General features: G+C 49.5%; 1 protein-coding gene across 2 annotated transcripts in view; it reads left to right on the forward strand.

The window, feature by feature from the left end:
- Positions 1-18,470, forward strand: part of SLIT1 (slit guidance ligand 1) — a 176,875-nt gene that overhangs the window by 152,990 nt on the left and 5,415 nt on the right. For both annotated transcript variants that reach the window (XM_032491187.1, XM_014559639.2), the window contains exons 25-32: positions 489-560; positions 8,117-8,280; positions 10,087-10,211; positions 10,494-10,591; positions 13,635-13,774; positions 13,923-14,016; positions 16,660-16,797; positions 18,098-18,335. In XM_032491187.1, the coding sequence (XP_032347078.1) occupies positions 489-560; positions 8,117-8,280; positions 10,087-10,211; positions 10,494-10,591; positions 13,635-13,774; positions 13,923-14,016; positions 16,660-16,797; positions 18,098-18,335 (1,069 nt within the window). The remainder of the gene's footprint in view (positions 1-488; positions 561-8,116; positions 8,281-10,086; positions 10,212-10,493; positions 10,592-13,634; positions 13,775-13,922; positions 14,017-16,659; positions 16,798-18,097; positions 18,336-18,470) is intronic.

The raw sequence follows: 18,470 nt of genomic DNA on the forward strand, positions 1-18,470 counted from the left end.
CTTTAAGAATTCCCAATGTGAAGTTTGGCAGGTGGTCCAAGCCCTCTGCCACGCCTGTTATGACCGCCCCCACGCCCCTTGCACCCTTGTGCTGAGGCCTCTGGCAGCCCGCCCGGGGCCAGGGGCCATTCTTCATCCCCAGCCTAGGGCTCATCTAGTAACTTCCTTACCGAGAAGAAGCCACCCCCTCAGGGTCTCCAAACAAGTTGGGGAGGGCACAGTGTGCACACCTGCACGCGTCCATTTGTCCTATGAACAGAAGTGGTGCCTAAGTTATTTATTAAGCCCCAAGCAGGGTCCAACAGAAGGGCTGAGGGGCAGGGTGGTCTGTGACAATTAGGAGTTCCCTCTCCCTTGCTTGTGGCCGGCAGGGCGGGGTCTCCAAGCTGGGGACCATCTTCCTCTCAGCGGAGGGCTGCTCCCATCCCTCCATCAGTTCCCAAGTCTCTGTCTTGGGATGAGGCACCAACAGCCTCTTCTCTCTTCAGGTCGCTGCATGGCAATGACATCTCCACCCTCCAAGAGGGCATCTTTGCCGACGTGACCTCCCTGTCTCACCTGTGAGTAACTCTGGCCCAGTGCTCCGCACCTCTTTGGATTCTAAGAGAGACCCCCTCCTAAGACTGTTGCTTTTACCCTGAAACTAATTTAGCTTGTGAACTTCAAAAGCTCCCCATCTCAGACCCTTACACATTCAGTGTCATCAGTCACCACAGTTGCGTTTGAGAACAGTTTTTCACAGTCAGTAATAAAAGCAGTAATGCCTGTGTAGTGATTGCCCAGCACCACACTTACGCCAGCACTCCTACAGCATAGGTACTGTTATCCCCGTTTTACATATGAGGAAACTGGCCCAGAAAGTGTGACGAGCTCACACAAAGTTGTGTAGCTGGTAAGGGCTGGAGTCCTCTGTCTCAAAAGCCCGTGCTCTGAAGCATGACACCAGTATTGACTTCACTTGGTGGGGTATAAGCTCCAGAAATTTCCTACCCCCGAAAAGTATAATTGATGTCATCAGACATAGAATTGCTTCCAAAACCATTTAGCTGGCAGCGCCCCAAGGATTCTTAAAAATCAATATGCTTAATTCCTTAATTCCTCAAAAGGCTAAATGTAGAATTAGCATATAACCCAGTGATGCTGCTCCTAAGTGTACCCTAAAGAACTGAAAGCAGGAACTCAAACAGATACCTGTACACCCCCATTCAGAGCAGCATTATTCACACAATAGCTATAAAGCAGAAACAATCCAAGTGTCCACCGACAGATGAATCAAGAAACAAAATACTGTACACACATACAGTGGGATATTATTCAGCCATGAAAAGGAATGGAGTTCTGACATGCTACCACATGGATGAACCCTGAAAACATGCTAAGTGAAATAACTCAGACATAAAAGGACAAAAATTGTACAATTCCACAGATAGGAGGTACCCAGAATTCATAACTACAGAAAGGATAATGGTGGTCGCCAGGTGCTGGGAGCAGGAGGAAAGGGGAATCTTTGTTTAGTGGGTTTCTGTTCAGGGTGATGATTTCGGAATCAGAGAGTGGTGCTGGTGGCACAACACTGTGAATAGAATCAGTGCCACCGAATTGTACATAGAATATGGTCAAAATGGCAAATTTGTTGTTACATATATTTTACCACAATTTTAAAGTGAAGACTTAATGCAGTGGGCCATGGCAGGGCCGTCTTCTTTCTGGAGGTGGGGCTGGGCACAGAGCAAACACGTTTCCTCCTAGTGTCTCAGCTGCAGGCCAAGGTCGTGTTCAGCCCAGATGCACTTCAGCCGGGACCCTGGGTGGTACCACATCCTCCTGCTTTCTGCCCTACTGCCAAGTGCCCAGGGCCTGTGTGGGCAGGCGCACCCAGATCAGAGAGCCTTTTGGGGTCCCCAGCATCTCTACTTGAAGTTCTTTCACTCAACCTCACTGCATTTTCTCAGCTCTAAGACTCATCTTCTCCACCTTTTAATCTCTGAGATCAGAGTGTATCTTACAAATGATTTATTTGTACTTAATGTAACATTGCCCACCTCTCCCGCAGCGTGCTAAATGGGCAGGCGTCTAACAGTCTTAGACTTGAGGAAATAAAATAGTGGTAAGTGCTACTCACTGAGAGTTTGCTTGGGGCAGGTACTTTACTAACCATGGTGTCTTGTTTACTCCATGACCAAAATGGGAAGTAACTTTTGTGCTAAGCGCCAGCTCCACAAATAAGACAGGGACTGCCTTGAACCCATACTGAAGATTTCAGGGCTGGTTTGGACTCAGTGGGCAGAGTGCAGGGATTGATTAGTGATGTCTGCCATGGGTGTGTAGTTAGTAAGGGGCACTGTCCTATTTGCTATTTTAATTTTACAGTTCCAGATTCTGAAGTTAAACAGCTTCCCTAGGTTGTAAAGCTAGGAAATGACAGTGACAGGATTTGAACTTAGGTGTGGCTGATTCTGAAGCACTTTATTTATTCGTAGTTGCCTCAGTAAATATGTCCTGAGTAACCACAGTGAGTTAAATGCTGAAGAATTTACTAACACATGGTTTCTGTCTTCTGTGACCATCTGGGATATTATAAAGCAATCAATGACAGCAGTGACTAACTCTAGGGAAGTCTGAGGACCTTCAGAGAAGAGGTGCCATTTATGCTGCTATTGGAAAGGCCCTAGGGGTTTGTTGTTTGGAGAAGATGGGGAAGGACATTCCAGGAAGAGGGAATAGCAATGCAAAATCATGGAGACAGGAGAGTGAATGGCATACTCAGGGAGGCGATGCTGTGCAGCACGGGCTGTAGGGAGTTTGGCTAGGTGAGGCATGTGGGGTGGGAAGAGACTGAGTCTGGAAAGGGACATTGGAATTCCTTTGTGAAGGGCCTTTTGTGCCATGCTAAGGGGTTTGGGCTTTGTTCTGTAAATAGAAGGGAGTCACGGAAGAATTAAGTTGTAAAACTCCTGGAAAGTCATGGTGACATGTGCAGGCTGGATGATGAGGCAGGAGGGAGCCTGGCTGGAGACAGTGGTTCTGGCAAAGACCAGGCCAGGACAGTGCTGTTCATTGGTCTTGATGACTGCCCTTCACAGGGGCTTGTTTCTGTCTAGGTTTGGGAATTTGGGGTTGTGAGCTTATTTTTTGCTGACGTTAGGATTCTGAGGACCTAAATTGGAGATGCTTCTCTCCAGAGAGCTTTTGTGCTTGCCTTTGCTGGGCCAGCGTCTGCTGCTGCTCTGGGCCCACACTGCTCTGGGCTCCTTTGCTTACCCCTGGGCTTCGCCAAGTGTCTGCTCCAGCTCTCCAGCTTGGCAGGCAAGATCTTTTCAAGCATCTGGCCCAACTTCCCCTCCTTTGGGTCCCTTTTTGTATATCTCTTAGGCTTGGGCATTACCTTTTCTCCCTTCCCGTGAAAAGTGAATGACACCCAAGGACGTTCTTATCTTGTCTCTAGTTCAAAATCTAGACGCTTTGCTTTTCAAATGCGAAGTGAACAAACAACATAGGTTTTGAACAAACAAAAACCTGGAGCTGCAAAATTACAGATTTTGAGCCCATGCCTATCTATAAATTCAGACTTTCTTTAGGAGAACAGTGACATCAGGCCAGAAGCCAGATACAATTTGTAAGGAAAAAAACCCACAATAAGTAGAGCTCAGCTAAGTGGTAATGAAATAGGCAGCAGCCTGGGAAGTGTGTGTGTGCTTGTATTCAGGTGTGTGCACGTGTAACACTGATGGAATACATGTGCCCATGCATACGTGTAGCCGTTATTTCCTCTGCATGAAGAGCTGCAGCTCTCCTACAAGGATTCCTTGAGCACTTACTAGGAATCAAGGTACAAGAAAAGGCTGGCAGAGACTCAGCGCATTCACCCCGGGCTTCACAAAGGCCACATGCGGTCTGAAGGGAAGGAAGTGCCTATGGCTCTGTCATAAGTCAGGGTTGCCCAAGAGTTAGCTTCCAGTGTTCCCAGCTTCCAGAGGTGCCCTCTTTTCCTGCCGTGACTGTCCTCGGCTTTTCTTCTTCACTGGCAGCGTGCGGGATGAGTAGGTGGGCTGAGGGTGTAGTGGAGTATGAGGTATTTAAACCCCTTGGACTTTAGACTAGGAATCAGGACACGTGGCATTACGTCTTTGTTCTGCCATTAACTCACAGTGAGATCTCAGGCAATGCATTCATCTCTTTAGGTCCTTTCCTTGCTTGCACAAAGGTTATTTCTAAGGTCCGCTCGAGTTCTAACATGCCACCATAGTGAGCGCTCATCACTGCCCCGGGCTTCGACACTTTACGTATCTCTGGGCTGCTCTTTGCTTTTGTACTTACAGTTAACTCATCTGTTATCCATTTGTCCATCCATCCATCAGCAAATATTTACTTTGGCTGGATCCTGTGCCAAGGTTCCCTAGTGTCATTCTTCATGTCTATAATCTGGCATTTTGTTGCCTCTAGTCTGCTGCATGCTGGAAAACTAGATTTATGGATTCATTAAGAATTGGGTGTGAAAAGTAAATATGGAATGATTAAGTAAATCATGGTATGCCCATAGGACAGAATAGCAAGTAATTAATTCACTATAATAATCATGGTGCTGTAACTTATTATTTGATGAAAGTGCAGAATAAAGAAGATGGTATAGTCTGATTTCAGCGATGTACATACATGAACACAAAAACTAGAAGGGAATTAATGAAAATCAAATCAGTTGCATTTATGAGATGATCGTTGATTTTTTTCTTTTTGAATTCCTTTTGCTTTCCTACCGAGGCTTGTGCCCTTCTCATGCTTGAAGTCAGATGTTCATTCAGCAAACATTCCTGGGGTGCCTGCTGGTGTCAGGCACAGGGAGGGAGTTATGATTCCTACTCTCAAGAAGCTTCCGTCTTTAGAAAGAGACAGTGATGACACACATTGCCTGGGAGGAGGAAGGGCAGAGGAGGAATAGCTCAGGTGAAGGAGACTTTGAAGTTTTAGTATATGCTAAACTCTACAGTTGGCGCCCCTGAAACAGCCACAGGAAATCTATTTCTGTCCTGGTTACGTTAATAGAAGACGCCCAGCCTGGCCTTAGCATGAACAGACCAATTATCTACTGTTTTGGCGATTTCCAAGTTATACCAGAGATCAACGACACGGTGATTTTTACTTTTGTTGGTGTGTGAAACCGACCCCCACCACTGCGTCTCAGCACCCCTTTGCCCCCACTAAGTTCATGGTAGTTTTTGTTGTGAAAAGAAATTGTCCTCAGGTGAAGTAGCTAGCGAAATACCACTGAAGTAGCCACAAAACCCCAGCTTCTGGATAAATTAAAACTTGAAAAGCTGAATTCAGGTGTGGCTCGTCATCTGCTCTGCACAGCAACAAGTTCAGCGTGTGTTGTGCAAGGCAGAATGCGTGGTTTTGAATAGCTCTGTAGGTGGCTTCGGTAGTTCATGTTATTCTTTGTTGTTGTCTTCTAGTAAGAGTTGTAAAGGGACACTTACATTTGAGGTGCACCTTTACTGGCGTTACGTACGGGGTGGGGAGCTGTGTGCGGGAGTTGGGAACTGTGACATCCCGAGACATGTCCAGGGCTCCCCATTCATAATGGCTGCAGATTTAGTCTTTCTGGCATTTTCTCTAAATGAGCTACAGGACTGAGAGAAGAAACCCTTCGTAATAAACTCTCAACTCGTGGCACATCAGCAGACCACACTCCCACAGTGTGCTACAGAAATACTTTAAAATAAATCCTGTATTTATCTTTTGAATAACATAATTACATTACCTCACACTTTTTATGTTAAAAATATTAGTCTGGTGAATGTAAACATTAAATATGCCACCATTTTTGAATTCATGTTATTTCTTTTTAAGTCTTTGTTTTTTTAGCACAATGGAGCTTAAAAAATCAAAGCATCTGAGTTTCCTCCACCTCTAAGAGGCCCTGGCACTGTTCAGGGTGGGAAAGAGGAAGGTGTCTCCCCACCCCACTAGCCAGGATGGATGCTGTCGGCAAATCAGGACAGAAAAAATTAAATACACATCGAGGTGAACCGGCTTTCTTTTCCAAGCTGCATTGTTCCCTCGATGCCCGTTTTAGGTTAGATGTGCTTATCTTTCTCCTCGCTCCAGATTGCAGGCTCTTTATCGAATCATAAAGTGAGCCCCAGAGATGTTAAGTGAGTCACTCAAGGTCACCTGGGCAGTGAGCAGCTGCGCCAGGGCCGAGGCCCAGGATTGTTGAGCTGCTTTATAAGATCGCCCCCTCATCAGCTGTGCTGTTGGGGTGGATTCCTGCTCAGAGCTGGTGCTGCTGTCATCAGACTGAACACATCTCAGGGGGACCACTTCCACTATCTGGCCCAGACGCAGGTGGAAAATGGCTGAGCATCCCCGCGGTACTTAATAAACGTGCCCGTTCTCATGAACATTATACAGCCTTACATTTTTACAATAATGTTGATATAAATGAACTTCAGATATGACGCTCTAATTTTTCTATTTGCTGGAGCAAAGACCTCTGGCCCCTTCATTTCCTCAAATCCATGTCTTCTTCATCTCTCAACTTCTCACTGTGGTTTAGTGAGGAGCTTATGGGCTTGCCTACCAGATTGGTCAAAGGGTGAGAGGTTGGCTGTGCCCAGTGTTGGGGTGGGGATGTGAAGGAGCAGGCCTGGCCTCACACTGCGGCCAAGTGTAAGTCCGTACAACCTTTCCTGGAAGGCGGCTGTTACCATTTTACGTGCACTTCCTTTGCGACTTGAATCCTACTCTTAGGCATCTGTTCTAGAGAAATGCGCGCTCCTCGCAAAGAGGCATGGGTGAGCGTGTTCGCTGCGATTAGAAACTACCAGAATGTCTGGCAGCAAAAGCTATGAGTATCCGTTCTTTGGGATGCTGTGAAGCAGTTTGACAAAATAAGGTGGGTCCATGGAGCTGACATGCAAAAATCTCCAAGACATGCTGTTTAGTGACAAGGAGCAGGTGCTTAGTGACAGTGTATAGTAGAGAGATGTAATTTCTTCCTCACGAAGAAACTGTATGTAAATATGGGAAAGGATTGGAAGGCCTGAGCATGATGATAATGTGACCGTGGGTCCTGTGGTTGGCAGGGACAGTGGTGTAGACTTCTTTGGAAAGTGGGTGTGTTACAGTTTACCAAACCACACCCCCACTGATGAACACGGGAGGTTTCCAGTCTTTCTGTTACAAACAGTGCTGCCATCCATACCACTGCAACAGATGTCTTTACACACTTGTGCAGGCATACCTGTGAGATAAACTCCCAGAAACGGAATTGCTGGGTCAAAGGGCAACTGCATTGCAGATTAGATAGATATCACCAACTTTCCCTCCAAAGGAGTTATACCAACTTGCACTCCCATCAGTAACATAGGAACATACTCTTGAAAAAAAAATATATATATATATATATAGAGGTGAAATTCACAGAATGTAAAATTAACCATGTTAACCTGTACCATCCAGCAGCATTTAGGACACTCACTATGTTCTGTGAGGTGGGGACTTTTGTGTACAGGGTCTGAAAAAGGTTTACAACAAGAATGCGTTCATGGGCTTTTTCTTTAATGAAAAATGAAGAGAAGAATTAAAGATTACAGGCTTCAGACTCAGCTCTGGGTCTGGATCTAGGGGCTGCCCTTCACCAGGTTGTGTGACCCTAGGGAAATCAGTTATTCCACGTGAGGCTCGGATCAGATCCCACATCTCTGAGATGGAGATAAAAAAACCTTTAGGTGGAGCTGATGGGAGGATTTGATGTACTAACATGGGAGAAGGAGCTGGTTCATCCTAGCAGTAAATGTCATTCCTCTTTACCTGTGCACTCTGGAGGCAATGCATTCAGGGGCTCTGGCCTCAACGGCACAAAATCAAATTCCACCTCCATCTTGGGCAAGTGCCTCCTCCTTCTGAACCTCGGGTTCAACATGTAGAGTGGGGATGGGAGTGTGTGGTGTGGACGAAGGAAGATAGCAGATGTGAAGTGCTTAAAACAGTGCTGGCTACGCATGAATGCTTGCAATGGGGGCTGTTAGGGCTTTTCCCAGCTCCTGGCACTCCAGGTGCCCAGTAAGGGCCCCATGAAGCTGTAACGCCTGCTTCTCTCTGCTCTCTGACCCAGGGCCATTGGTGCCAACCCCCTGTACTGTGACTGCCACCTCCGCTGGTTGTCCAGCTGGGTGAAGACAGGCTACAAGGAACCGGGCATTGCCCGCTGTGCAGGGCCCCCAGACGTGGAGGGCAAGCTGCTCCTCACCACGCCCGCCAAGAAGTTTGAATGCCAAGGTGAGCCCAGGAGTGCGAGAGGGCATTGTGGGTCCTGGGTTACTTCCCCCCCATCCCCAGCTGCTGGGGGCCCACAGGAGCTGCCCAACCCTGGCAGGGCCTGCCAGACCCTGCAGTCACCGGCCAAGTTGGGGACAGGTGGCAGGAATGAGGCCCCTGCTGCTTGTTGGCATGGCTGCCCTCTCATCCGGACGCACAGCGAACAAAAAAAGCCAGGCGGAAAATCTCAGGCTGTAAGGGCCCTAATCCATCCCTGGGGTTATGTAAGGAAAATAAAAATAGCAGTAGTGTTTCTGGAAGTTCCAAGCCTCTCAGCAGCGAGAGCAATCAGCCCTTTCTTTGGTAGGAATTGTGCTCAGCAATTAGCTTAACCCCCTGAGCCACTGGACCCAGCTGCCACTCTCCTGACGTTTGTGGAAGCACAGGGTCTGAGCATGATTGGAGGCGCCTCACCCTGGGTGTCTATAAATACTCATTCAGAGGCTGATTGACTGATTGACTGACGGCCCAAGCCCCAGGAGCCCTGCCGAGCAGAGGGAGGTGCCCAGCCAGCTACCCCAGGCCTAGCTTTCTGTGCAGAGTGACAGCTGCGGGAGGGCACTGGAGGCTGTGGGGCATGGCTCCTGCCCTCTGCAAGCTCACAGGCCACCAGCGGAAATGAAACTGACAGCCATAGGTTAACGAGGAGGCTCCGGGCCACCCTGTGTGCAGGACGCTGTCACTGGAGTAACAATTCAGAGGGGCCTGATCTGTGGCTGGGCTGTTGACTGTTGGGAGCAGGCCAGTTTAGGTTGAAACATTTGCTCAGTATTTATTTAATGGGGTGGGGTGGGGTTCATACTGGTGGGAGGTTTTTGTGTGTTTTTTTAAAACTTTTTATTGGAATATAACATGCACAACAGAAAAGTACACAGATCGTAAGGGAATGGCTTGCTGAATTTTCACAAATTGAACCCATCCAGGTAACCAGCACTCAGATCAAGAAACAGAGCCCCACGTGTACCCAGGGGCTCTTATTAATCCCTCCATAAAAAGTGCTTCTCTTTCTGGTCATATTCAGGCCTCTTCAGCGGAACTAATAGCTCTCTACTTCTGGAAGCAGCTTTAAGTGGAAACGAATTAATGGCTGGTCTCACTGTTTATTCTTGTGAGGTCCTAATGCTCCTTATAGGTGGCATGTTTGCAGGCTCCTTGTCCACCTCCAAGTTCAGGGAAGGGCCACCAGTGAGTCCTGGAGGGGCTGGAGAAGGTCACACCTGTAGCCAGAGAGGTGACAGGAAAGGGTCCTTCCCGTTCAGCCTTGGAAAGAAACAAGTTCAGGGCAAATGGACCTTTTCCTCCCAAGCATGGCTTCCTCACAGAGCCAGTCTCCTCTCTAGCGGGGTGGCCACCTTGCTGTCCTGGCCAGTGAGTGACAGGGCTGGGGAGAGGTTGCCTTGGAAGGGTGAGGGGGGATGGAGAAAACTGATGGCCCTGCCCCTACCACCATGTGGGGGCTCCTTAGTGGCCAGCGCCCGCCCATTAAGCCTTTTTTGGGGTATTACCTCTTTCAGTCCTTACAGCCCCAGGACACAGGGGCTGTTTTTAACCTCATTTGACTGAGGAAGGTCCAGAGGCAGAGAGGTAGACTGTGAAAGGAGGGGAGCCTATCCAGAGGAAACACAGGGAGAGGCAAAAATCTCCTTGGGGAGAGGGCTTCCACCACCTGTCCCCGTGGAGCTGGGATACCGGAGGTAGGGAGATGGGGCTCTGTGCCCAGCCCCGTTCTCCCCGACTCCCAGCACTAACGCTCTCCCCTTGCCTCAGGTCCCCCCACCCTAGCTGTCCAGGCCAAGTGTGATCCCTGCTTGTCCAGCCCCTGCCAGAACCAGGGCACCTGCCAAAACGACCCCCTTGTGGTGTACAGGTGTGCCTGCCCCAGCGGCTATAAGGTGAGTGGTGAGTGGAGGCTGAGACGGAGGAGGAGGGCTGACCAAGGGTGTGGCCGGGCAGGGTTGGGACTGTCTTGTTGTCCACTCAGCCCACAGTGCCCAGGGCAGTGCCTGGCTCAGAGCAGGAGCCCGAGTGAGTGTTTCAACACTGACCTAATATGTGGATGAGTGAAAAAGTAATTCCCAGGATAGGCAAGCTGAGCTGCAGAGGGGCTGGCTATTCCTGCTGCCTCACTAGCCCCTGGGTCACCCTGGGGTCCCCATCGCTGACTTTCTCACCAGGGCCGAGACTGCGAGGTGTCCCTAGACAGCTGTTCCAGTGGCCCCTGTGGGAACGGCGGGACCTGCCACTCACAGGAGGGCGAGGATGCTGGCTTCACGTGAGTAGCCTGGGGAGGCTTGAACCTGGTGGGTGGGTGCTTATGAGGTCCAGAACGCAAGCCTCAGGGCCTTCCTCCTCCAGATGGGATGGCCCAGGCCCCTTGTGCTCTGGGAGATGAGGGGCGGGCTCCCCAGGAGCAGGCACTCACTCCAGATCACAGCCAGAGGACTCTCCATGCCCACCCAGGCCATGCCCCTGTTGCCCAGAGGCAGTGAAAGCACAGAGATTAGGGGCTGCCCAGGTCACAGCAGACCGGGGTGGGGCTAGGGCTTGGAATGCCTGCTCCAGGCCTCTCCCTGCTCTTGCCAGCTGCCAGGAGGGTCTTTTGATAGCACTGGGAGTCCATGGCTGAGGGCATATGCAGTGGCAGCGCCAAGAGGCAGGGAAGCCTGCCCAGAGGTGGGAGCAAGTCCTGGTCATGCCCTGCAGGGCCTCTCCCACTGGCTCGTGGGTCACTCTGGTGGCACCATGGGCAGCCCATTTCCATCACTCACTGAAGGGCCAGACCTCACAACTCAGCTCGAAAGTCCTCACGGTGCTGACATCATCGTGCAAGCCTCACCCTGCTCCCGGTCCCCCAGCCTCTCAGCAAGTCTCCCACCTCCCCAGAGCTCTCCTGAGGAATACACAGTATTTTCAGTTGCTGAAAATAAATTGCCCACTGAACAAATTGGCTCTTCAGAAAATGATGTTGAATCAATTGGCAGAAAATGGCCAAACCTGTCTCCGCAATCCCAAATTACCAGATGTAAAAAAGAAAACATTAAATGGCCTCTCGGCAAGCATCACCTTGGAAACGGCGTCCTTACAGTAGGCTCCATCCTCCTCTGGGCTTTGGCAGCAGCTCCATTGGCTGGACTGCTGGGGGCGTGTCTGTGGAGAAGTGAGGAGCTGAGAGGACACCCTCAGAAACTCCCCCTGCTAGGCAGGGAGGGGTGCGGCTGGGAGTAGCCCCCTCACTCCTGGCAGCCCTCAGATTGGGCGTAGGGGACTGTGGGACGGCCCCTCCTGGTAGAATGGGGTACCTCCCTGAGTTACCTCTCAACCCTGAGGCTTACAAGGGCCTCCTCAGTTACCCGCCCCCAACCCTGCCGGCAAGGACTTTCTGAAATGCAAAGCTGGGACCCCCTCAGCCCACTGAAAACCTCTCTGTTGTGCCCTTACCCCAGCCTTGCGGGGGAGTTAAACTCCAGGACACTCCCCGCAACAGTAGGCTTCAAATCTTTTTGCTCACATAACCCCACCCCTCAAAACAAATTTTTTAAGCTATAAACCCCCTCAATCATTCTTAAAGTGACAGCTAAACTTTTTCATGGTAAGTTTAATTTTTCATTGCAACAAGAGGAAATTTCCAGGACATTGTACATATTATTAACATTTAAAGATAAACCTATCACTCTTTAAATCACTCTTTCGTCATTTTTCAATAGAAAATCATTTTAAAATCACAGGAAGAAGCTCCTTTTTAACAGCTTCGACATTTTGCAACGTTCTCGTTTCTCCTCAAGCAAGTATTTCTATTTTACTCCCCTCGCCCCTCCATTTTCCTTCTAACGTAATCTGTTTTTATGCTAGAGAGGCTTTCCTTGAGCACCCTGCCATACTTTTCTGCCGCCAACATGGGTATATAAGTTCAAACTTTAAAGTTTTTTTCTTATTTCTTGTCACCATAAATCTGTAATTAAAATTTTCTTTTGCATTGTGTTATGACAATTATCAACAATATACAACTCAGAACAATGTAACTATATTACAAAATTTGATTGATAATTATTACACATAAAAGGAAAAGTTTACGAGTCTATATCTCCTAATGAGATAGATGGAGCTTTGGTTTTGTGTCTGTGTGTTTATGTGTTCTTTTCTTCTCCTAATTGGTTCATGCGTCCAGAGGTGAATATTATAGAATGTGAGCGGGCTTAGCAGCCAGTCTATTCCTTTAAACACACACACACACACACACACACACACACACTCATGCAGTACAAATGCTGAGGAAGTTTGTTCACAGAAACAAACCAGTGGGATTAGAAGTTTTATTATAGCCATGTCACTCAGTTACTTGAAACTCTTCCAAGTTTATATGCCAAAAACTGGAGTGATCTGTCATCAAAATTATTTTTAATTCTCTATCAGCTGACAGTTCCATGAGGTCTTCCTTCCATTACTTTTAATGCACAGAACTGGAAACCTCTTGACCTGCAAAAGCATTTGTTCATTCACTTTGGAAACATCAGTATTCCTAATTGCCCCCTTTATTTGGCACCCAGGGATCCTAGGCCCCAGGCATGGCCTTCCTTGGACCTGGGCTGAGAGATGCGTTTGCACCTTTCCAGAGATCTGGGGCAGGTCAGTTGAGGGAGGAGTTCGTCCAGAATTTGAAGATGTGGAAATCAATTTTTTAGAGATCTCTGACTTTCTTACTCCTTGGAAAGCCACAGTTACCCCAGTGGGAACTGTACCCCAGTTTGAAGAACACTGATCTCCAGGGTTCTCCATGACCTGACTCCTGCTTACCCTCCAGCCCCGTTCTCATCCCATCCCTGAAGTATGTGCTCCCCAAGTCCTGAACTATTTAGATGAGCCCAGAGGATGGGCTGTAAGGCTTTCTCTCCTCCAGGCTTTTGCTCCCACCACCTTCCCTCTTCTTCCTGCTCTCCCCTGTCATAGTCCTTGGCTAACCATCACCTCCTCCAAGAAGCCTGCCCTGACCTATCCCCCCAGGGAGGAGCTGGGTGTCCTCTGCCCTTTGTCCACCCCACCCAGCCTTAGTTTTGCACCATTTTGATACTCACATCTCTCCTTTAGTCCCCAGTCTCCTCGTCCTCTCCCCCACTAGACCGTGAGTGATCTCACGAGTGCAGGGCTGGTCTTGTTCACTCTAACACCCAGCACCTAACAAGGGCCTGACCCAGAGTAGGGACCAAAACTCTGAGATGATAATATTGACCGTTAGCCACAGGCTTCCACCAGTGCCTCAGGAGGGCTGCTGCCCTGGCCACGGGCCCACCCACCTCTCCCTCCTTCTCTGCTCCCCTCAGGTGCTCCTGCCCCACGGGCTTTGAAGGGCCAACCTGTGGGGTAAACACAGACGACTGTGTGGAGCACTCATGTGCCAATGGGGGCATCTGTGTGGATGGCGCGGGCAACTACACGTGCCAGTGCCCCCTGCAGTACACAGGTAAGCGTGGTGGGGTTCTGGGACCCGTTCCTATGGGTGGAGGGGCTAGGGCCCTGCCTGGCTGTCTGGAGGAGGTTTCTGCCGGTCTGTTGCCTGGCAGAGCACAGGGAGCAGCTTCTCTCCTGCCTCTCCCCAATTCTTCCCCCAGGAAGGGCCTGTGAGCAGCTGGTGGACTTCTGCTCCCCGGATTTGAACCCATGTCAGCACGAGGCCCAGTGTGTGGGCACCCCAGATGGGCCCAGGTCAGTGCTGCCCATTTCCAGACCCAGGGAAGGGCAAGGGCCACCATGTCACCTCTCCTCTGCCCTCCCCAACCTGTTTCTGCACCTGTTAGGGGTTTGGTCTCGGCTGTACAGGGTTCCTGCCAGTCCATGCTGGGGGCAGGGTGGTGGTGGTTAGGGTCAGACAGAACTGGGTTTACAGCATGACCCTGAGTGGTTGGTTTGACCACTCTGAGCCTCAGTTTTCTCATCTGCAAACTGGGTGCACCAGTAGCTTCCTCCTGGGGTCACTGTAAGGATTAGATAAGCAAATGGATAGAAAGCACTTACCTCTATACCTGACATCTGAAAAGTGCCCCATAAATAGCTGTTATCATTCCAGGTCCACAATTTCTCATCCCCAGTAATAAAATGCACAAAACTCTGAAAACCAAAAGCCCATTTGATAGCAAAATCTGATCTGACCTGTATGTATTTGGTATGAAAAGCTGACCTGCACTGATACGAGGTTACTTACAGTCACTGTTCATCCCGTGTAGCGTGAATATACGTAGATTTGCAGCAGAAATGTGAACATGTTTAATTAAGGGGCTGCCCTAGATCCCACTGGCATGTTACATAGTACCCAGTTATAGGCACTGTCTTACTTTTCCAAAATCCAAACAATTCTGAATTTCAGAATGTGTCTGGCCCCAGAAGGCTTGGATAAGGGATCGTTGATTATTGTCATCATTGTTGTTACTGGCATCTATGGAAGTGTTTCGTCACCTGAAAGCTGTGATGTGAAGGTCACTGGATAAATTATTTTACATTAAGAAAACAACAACCTTCAGGTCTATTCGACCTGCCCACTTCTTATCCCCCTAGCCCTGCCTCCAATAAAGCTGAGGAAACACCAAAAAAAAAAAAAAAAAAAAAGATGTTTTAAGATGTTGCTCCCATCTGCAGTTTTGCAAACACAGTCTCATTTCTGGGACCCTATTCCACCGTCAGGGCAGCACAATGGTCTGCAGGACTGGACTTCCTCAGGTCTGTGGCTAAAGGACCCAACCCAAGCCCCTCAGGCCAAGGCAGCAGGTGGAGTCCCCCAGGGGCTTGGTCCAGCAGGGGCTGCCAGAGTCCCCTGGGCAAGAAGTGAGAGCCAGGGGACTATTGAGGCCCAGATCCTGGATCTCAGGGCTGCACGGGAGCCTCATCCAAATGGTAGACAGATGCTGCACTGCGGGGTGAGCTGCCAGGTGGGTTTGGCATGGCAGACCAAGGAGCAGTGGCAGAGCGAGTGGCATGCCCACTCCTCAGAGGGGCTGAAATAAGCAAGGCTGCACATTGTCTGGTTCAGAGCTGCTGGGATGGTCCCTCACACCACAGAGGATAAGCACTCAGCGGGTGTATAGAGCATGTTCACTCTGCTTCTTGTCTTGGAGGAAAGATGGACTGACAGACACTTGACTATGCCTGGCGTGGTGTCTGGTACCCGTGAGGATTCAGCACACGTTCATTGAATGAAAGGATAAATGATTGTAAGTGAACGAGTGGGAGGGTGCTTAGCTACTGTAACATTTTTCAGATGACAGCTAAAGACCCAATAGTAGGTGGTGATCAATTGGGTGGATCAAGATTAACATTAAAAAATATAATAGAAAATAACAGAGAGCATCATGCTATTTTACATAGTAAGGATAAGTGTTGAGGCATGAAACTGGTTTCAGAGGGTGTGTGTGTGTGTGTGTGTGTGTGTGTGTACTGGGCACAAAGGTATTTCTTACAGCTTGAAAAACAACGGGAATGAGTAAAAAAGTCAGGCAAGAGCACCTACCTGCCAGGTTGTGTGGTTGAGCCCTGGAGTTTGCAGTTTGTAGTTTGGATGGGCTTCAAACAGGTGGGGTGTTCACCAGAGGCTTCCTGGAGGAGGTGAGACCTATGCAGGGAGAGAGAAGAGGGTATTTCAGAATCAACAGATGTGAAGGGAGAAGAGTGTAGCTAGGTGGGGGTTGCTGCCCCTGGAGGCTTGTCTGACCACAGGGTGGCTTGTTGTCGGGGGATCAGGACAAGGAGCATCTGGCAGTGCTGTGACTGAACAAGACTGGAGGAGTGTGCTCTTTATTTGATAGGCAAATGGCTGGCAGAAATGGACTGACTCAGGCAAGCAGTGAGTCACAGTGCAAACTGGGAAGCTGGGGGCCTAGCCTGGAGTTAGGAGCTCATGGAGAGGCAGGCACTAATCCATGTGAGGCCCAGGAGGCCTGGCCCGTACAGTTGGGAAGCTGGGGAAGAGGGATGGATAAGCCCCGTGAGACTCAGGGCCATGCATTGAGTGGGCAACTTGGCAGGTTGAAAAAGGGATGAAGGTTGATCTTGGATATGCTTTTGGCGCTGAGGGTAGGTTTTCCATCATAAACGTCCATCCCCTCCAGCTGCTGGGTGTCCACCCTCCCAGCCCAGAGCACCCACTCCCCTGCCTGCAGCTCACACAAGCTCTCTTCCTATACTAGAAGAGGTCCCAGGAAGGGTGGGGGCATCTTTGTATCTAGGGCTCTACTGACTTCCTGGGGGACCCCATAGACCCACAGGGATGTGAGGTTCTCTGTCTCACACACAGGCTCCTGGCTGAGCTCCGGGCTGTGTGTGGGGCTGACTGCCCACCACCCTTGCTTGCCCCCCCAGGTGTGAGTGTGCACCAGGTTATGCAGGTGACAACTGCAGTGAGAACCAGGATGACTGCAAGGACCACCGCTGCCAGAATGGGGCCCAGTGTGTGGATGGAGTCAATGGCTATTCCTGCCTCTGTGCTGAGGGCTACAGGTGAGCAGCTCTTGGATGTACCACGTGACTGACTCCTCCCAGCCATCAGCCCTGGGCCAGCAGGAGCCCCTAGGCATGGCTAGTGGGAGGGAGTAAGGGCCAGAGCCTGGGAGTTGGATCCTGGGGCTTTAACCATGGCTATGCCAGTCACCATCTGTGTAGTCTTGGGAGTGTCACGTAGCAGCTTAGAACACAGGCAGAGAGTCCCTAACCTGTTTGGTGGAGGGAGTGGGAGGTCAGTACAGATTACAGGGCAGTGCCCCCTCACTTACTGCCCACTGAACACCTGAAGACATGTCCTACGTTAAAGGTCATTTACCTTTGTATCTTGGCTGCTCCAGGAAGCCTGGGAAGGGAGAGGACCTGCCCTCCTTCTGGCCATCCACCTCCCATGCTCTGCTTGTGTCTTTTGTTTAAAAAGAGTTTTATTGAGATATAATTCATATACCATACAATTCACCCAGTTAAAGTGGACAATTCAGTGGCTTTTAGTATATTCCCAGAGTTGTGCATCCATTACCACAATCATTTCAGAACATTTTCATTACCCCAAAGAAACTCCACATACCTGTCACCACAACCCTGCTCCATCCCAGCTCTAGGCAAGCACTAATCTACTAATATCTATGTCTATAGATTTGCTTATGTTGGATATTTTGTATAAGTGAAATCATAGAGTTTGTAGTTCTTTGTGATGGACTTTCACTTAGCATCATGTTTTAGAGGTTCATCCATGTGGTAGCATGTGTCAGAACTTCATTCCTTTTTATGGCTGAATAATACTCCATTGTATGGATATACCACCTTTGTTTATCCACTCGTCCATTGATAGACATTTGGGTTGTTTTTTCTTTTGGGCTGTTGTGAATACTTGATGCTGCAGAGTCTTCTCTCTTTTGCTTGTGTCTTAAGTCTCAGTTTTCTTTTCTGTAAAATGGGTAGATTAAAACTAGCTAGCAGAGTTTGCTGACAGGAACACTGTGCTTCTTAAACTTTAATGTGCATATGAGTCACCTGGAATCTTGCTAACAAGCAGATTCAGTAGGCTTTCCGTTTCTGACAAGTGCCCAGGTGATGCTGATGCTGCTGGTCCAGGGACCACACTTGTTTCTCACCGAGTTTCTCAGCATCCTTCTGGCTCTTAGTTCTCTCAGGGAAAGTGTTAGGAGCACCTTCTGTTGCTTTAAAGATGTAGTGTCCCAAGATGTTTAATGAGTTTCTCTCCAGGACTGTGGAAGAGGAAGATGACCCCCTTGTTCCTTGGCCCTGCCATCTCTGACCTGTGTGCTTTCCCTCTCAGTGGGCAGCTCTGTGAGACCCCTCCCCACCCGCCTGCCCCCAGGAACCCCTGCGAGGGGACCGAGTGCCAGAATGGGGCCAACTGTGTGGACCAGGGCAGCGGGCCCGTGTGCCAGTGCCTCCCAGGCTTTGGCGGCCCAGAGTGTGAGAAGTTGCTCAGTGTCAACTTTGTGGATCGGGACACTTACCTGCAGTTCACCGACCTGCAGAACTGGCCAAGAGCCAACATCACACTGCAGGTGCGTGCCCAGGGCCACAGAGGGTGGTCAGGCAGTGGGGGACCTTGGCCTCAGGTCAGAGCATCAAGACACATCCCTGCCCAGGGGATGGAACTGGGAGGACCCTGTGTTAGTCAAAACTCTCGTTATGGGTAT

The sequence above is a fragment of the Camelus ferus genome, chromosome 11 (assembly GCF_009834535.1).
Source record: "Camelus ferus isolate YT-003-E chromosome 11, BCGSAC_Cfer_1.0, whole genome shotgun sequence".
Classification (NCBI taxonomy): domain Eukaryota; kingdom Metazoa; phylum Chordata; class Mammalia; order Artiodactyla; family Camelidae; genus Camelus; species Camelus ferus.